Source organism: Salvelinus sp. IW2-2015, unplaced genomic scaffold, assembly GCF_002910315.2.
Source record: "Salvelinus sp. IW2-2015 unplaced genomic scaffold, ASM291031v2 Un_scaffold1525, whole genome shotgun sequence".
Classification (NCBI taxonomy): domain Eukaryota; kingdom Metazoa; phylum Chordata; class Actinopteri; order Salmoniformes; family Salmonidae; genus Salvelinus; species Salvelinus sp. IW2-2015.
The window spans coordinates 58,828-63,622 of NW_019942964.1; the positions used below are offsets into that span (position 1 = coordinate 58,828).

General features: G+C 41.6%; 1 protein-coding gene across 1 annotated transcript in view; it reads left to right on the plus strand.

Annotated features, from left to right (window-relative positions):
- galk2 (galactokinase 2) overlaps positions 1 to 2,487 on the plus strand; it is a 14,651-nt gene extending 12,164 nt beyond the window's left edge. Inside the window, exons 9-10 of the mRNA XM_024138587.2 lie at positions 1,460 to 1,667; positions 2,079 to 2,487. Of these exons, the coding sequence (XP_023994355.1) occupies positions 1,460 to 1,667; positions 2,079 to 2,286 (416 nt within the window). The 3' untranslated portion in view covers positions 2,287 to 2,487. The remainder of the gene's footprint in view (positions 1 to 1,459; positions 1,668 to 2,078) is intronic.
- The last annotated feature ends 2,308 nt before the right edge of the window (positions 2,488 to 4,795 follow it).

Below are 4,795 nucleotides of genomic sequence, written 5' to 3' on the forward strand. Positions count from 1 at the left end.
CATGATTATTCTGGAATTAGATCCACAGAATTATACCTAAGAGGAGCGGCTCCTATGGAGGAACTTGATTGGTGCGGCTGGCTTCCGGGTTGGATGTGCATTGTGTCAAGAAGCAGTGCGGCTTGGTTGGGTTGTGTTTCGGAGGACGCGTGGCTCTTGACCTTTGCTCTCCCGAGTCTGTACGGGAGTTGCAGCGATGAGACAAGACTGTAACTACCAATTGGGTACTACGAAAAGGGATAAAAAAGGGGTAATCAAATTATAAAAATAAACTTTGAATGTCCTTTGAGCTAGCTATCCTAAAAAGCTTGTGTGTGTGCAGAGCGGCAGCAGAATTAAAAGCACGTCTTATCTTTTTGTAGTTAATAAATGCACCGTGAAATGTGATATACTAGGCCATTAGTATCCTTAACTACAATTGACAAATTGAATCCATTCTTCTCTAACTAATAAAAAGTATCTCCCTATCTCAGAGTGGGGAGGGTTACAGTAGCCTGTGCTTCAGAGTGGGAGGGGCTACAGTAGCCTGTGATTCAGAGGGGGAGGGGCTACAGTAGACTGTTCTTCAGAGGGGGAGGGCTACAGTAGCCTGTGATTCAGAGGGGGGAGGGGCTACAGTAGCCTGTGATTCAGAGGGGGGAGGGGCTACAGTAGCCTGTGATTCAGAGGGGGAGGGGCTACAGTAGCCTGTGCTTCAGAGGGGGAGGGGCAGGTAGCCTAAACAAGCACAGACACAGGTAAAGATTTTCAGCTGACATGCAGACACTGGAATAGTTCCTGAGTGACAGAGTGAGGGCTTTGCAAGGCTCTTTGTTGCGTTTTTTTGTGGGACCGGAAGGAAATGTCTGCAACATAAAATAACCGGTTAACCAGTTCCCATTAATTTAAAATAACAGTTCTGTTCCGGAACTGTATAGTATCACTTTCGTTTCCCTGTTCCATTTCATTCTTTGAAAAATGTCATTAATAGTTGTGGCTTTCTGTTCATTTCCATTGAACCGGTTCAACCCTTGATCACTACATGTTATAACTAGTACATTATAACTGGTAGGCTAGCAGATCACTACTGTATAACTAGTACATTATACTGGTGGCTAGCAGATCACCACTGTATAACTAGTACATTATAACTGGTAGGCTAGCAGATCACTACTGTATAACTAGTACATTATAACTGGTAGGCTAGCAGATCATACTGTATAACTAGTACATTATAACTGGTAGGCTAGCAGATCACCACTGTATAAACTAGTACATTATAACTGGTAGGCTAGCAGATCACTACTGTATAAATAGTACATTATTAACTGCAAAAAGGTTCATTCTCCACATCTGCCTTTCCTGCTGCCACTCCTTGAAACCTGTATCCTCCATATATTTCCATACCGTCTAAAATAAAATAAAACTCTTAAAGGTAAATAACAGGTTTTAACCTGCAATACCTGTCCTCTCCTCCCAGTGACCCAGTTCAAGCTMTACCAGCGGGCCAGGCATGTATACGGTGAGGCGGCACGTGTACTGCGGTTCAAGAGCGTGTGTGATGAGGCTCCCTCCGCCCCGAACGGCGTGCAGCGTCTCGGAGACCTGATGAAGCAGAGTCATTCTAGCTGCAGAGACCTGTACGAGTGCAGCTGTCCAGAACTGGACCAGRTGGTAGAGATATGTCTGTAAGTCCAGAATGACTCCATTTCTATYAGTTAACTATATTTTTGTATTAAGGGTTTTAAAACCCTTCAATTTACAGGTTATTCTCACTGTACTCTCGTTCACCCAGAAATCCAATCTCTCCGTCATTCGGGGAGATAGCGTTTGTGTTTACGTAGTCTGTCTTTGAGACATTAGTCTCATTTGAGATAAAAATCTATTTTCAAACCTGTCCATTAAAATGCTAGATTTCACTGGCTACTCTATAACTAGTTGTTTGCAGTGTGTTTGACAAATGGATGGTGCAACTGCTGATGAAGTTTACTTGCTTGATTGCATTGTTAATTGATAGATCGTGATTTAAGGATTAGGTTCCTATAACCGTGCTTTGTCCCATGTTATTTCCATGTTTATTACGTTTCCTCTGACTACAGGCAGTCTGGTGCGGTGGGATCCCGGCTGACCGGAGCAGGCTGGGGAGGCTGRGCTGTCTCCATGGTCCCCACTGACAAGGTGGAGTCTTTCCTAAAGAGCGTCAGAGAGTTGTACTACACGTCAGACCCACGCAGAGCCGAGCTAGAGAAACACAGTCTGTTTGTCACCAAGCCTGGTGGAGGGGCGGCCATCTTCCTTGAAGAGTGAAATCAAAATTGCTTCTCTTTACAATTTTGAGGTGAAATGTCGTCCTTCCGGGTTTCACCTTTTCAGTATTTTTTTTTATACTATTATTTTAGGCATGATTCTATGACTAATTCTAATGCCAAAATATGATCAGTTGAGGATTCTGGAATTTCAAGGGCATGATAATCAAAGACCTTGTCCCAGATCTGTTGTCTCCGTCTAATAGCTTGCTTCCCAGATCTGTTGTGTCTCCTTCTATAGCCTGGTCCCAGATCTGTTGTCTCCTTCTATAGGCTGGACCCAGATCTGTTGTCTACTTCTATAGCCCGATCTCAGATCTGTTGTCTCCTTCTTATAGCCTGGTCCCAGATCTGTTGTCTCCTTCTATAGCCCGATCTCGAGATCTGTTGTCCCTTCTATAGCCTGGACCCAGATCTGTTGTCTACTTCTATAGGCTGGACCCAGATCTGTTGTCTCCGTCTATAGCCTGCTCCCAGATCTGTTGTCTCCGTCTATAGCCTGCTCCCAGATCTGTTGTCTCCGTCTATAGCTGCTCCGCTAAACAGATCTGTGCTCCTTCTATAGTCCTGTGGACGCAATGTGTTGTCTCCTCTATAGCCTGATTCAATCTGTTTGTCTCCGTCTATCGGCTGCTCCAGATTGTTGTCTCCTTCTATAGCCTGATTCCAGATCGTTGTCCGTCTATAGGCTGCTCCCAGATCTGTTGTCTCCTTCTATAGCCTGGACCCGAGATCTGTTGTCTCCTTCTATAGCCTGATTCCAGATCTGTTTGTCCTCTTGCCAACTTCATTGCTTAATTTTCAAGCCAAACATGACAAGAAGTTGGCATGAGAGCACAAAAAAGACCGGCACTATTTTATAGGGGCAAAAATTATGACATTAACTCAAGTTATAATTAGTGTTAAAACTAATGATTCAAGATCAACTTCTTTACAAGAAAGGGCACTTTATTCTGGGAGTGTAATGATTTCAGTTAGTAAGGGACAGTGCTATATAAAGTACAATAATTTTCCACACAGTGCAGTACTACATTCCTTCCATTGCTGTGTTTGTGTGTGTTGTATGTTTTGAAGGAATTAAGGAGTAAAGGGCTTTTGTTTACATTTTGTCTGTCTGTTTCATTTGCATTATCTCCACAGAAACAGACAACAAACACAATATGAACAGTTGTATATTTGTATTTAAAAAAAACACACTGTCGTTGAAAAACATTATTTCCAAGTTCAAGAAGCGGACGTTAACAAATAAAATGACAGTGTTTCAGTTTTTGTCGGTAGAAACAAATGTAAAATATAACGATACATCACCAATACATTCAAGATTTAAATTAATTCTTTGCTTAAAAACAAAAAAAAATAATTAAAAAAAAATCTATGTTAACAAATGTAAATGATAAATGATTGTATTGAATTTCAGAATTCAAAGCATAAGCCTAATGGAAACAACTTAATGTTTTCATTCTGGAAACAACAATGTTTTCATTCTGGAAACATCTATGTCTGACAGGTTGACAATGTATGAGAGAGAGAGAGTGTGTGTGACCCAATAGGGCAATTAGGCTGTAGAATGCTGACAGCCAGAGTGTTAGCATTGAGCTTCCCTACAGTATGGATTCCCCTTCATTACAGGAAGTTGACAGGAAAGCTTTCTCTTCATACCGCTTTAAAGTCTCAATCTGTGATTCACTTTTCAGCCGAACGGCAGCCCCACCACTGTTTTTGCCCATAAAGCTGAGGGATGGGGCTAGAGAAATTAAACCACACCTAAATTCATAGATGGAGCTTTACGGTCTAACAGACCATCAGATCAACATGATATTCTTTAAAAAGCAATTGGTATACAACGACCATTGAACAGCTGCCTGTAACTATTGCAGGTTGCACCTTTAAATGTAAATGAAGGATAAAGCCAACAATATGAACAGATATGAACAGACAAAGYCCTTGACCAGTGYAGGCTGCTGAGGGGAGGACGGCTCATAATAATGGCCAGAACGGAGCAAATGGAATGGAAACCATGTGTTTGATGTATTTGATACCATTCCACCTATTCCGCTCCAGCCATTACCACAAGCCCATCCTCCCCAATAAAGGTGCCACCAACCTCCTGTGAATATTGAACGGTTATGTCTATGTTCAGACGGGTGACAAATGCTTTATTCCTTAACAGAAGGAACTGTGAAAGGCACAATTATGTTCTCTCCATTAAAGGTAAAAACATGCATCTTGAACATTCTTTCAGTCAGCATTCTAAACCTCAAGAACATTCTGAACATTCTTTCAGTTAGCATTCTAAACCTCAAGAACATTCTGAACATTCAGTCAGCATTCTAAACCTCAAGAACATTCTGAACATTCTTTCAGTCAGCATTTTAAACCTCAAGAACATTCTGAACATTCTTTCAGTCAGCATTTTAAACCTCAAGAACATTCTGAACATTCTTTCAGTCAGCATTCTAAACCTCAAGAACATTCTGAACATTCTTTCAGTCAGCATTCTAAACCTCAAG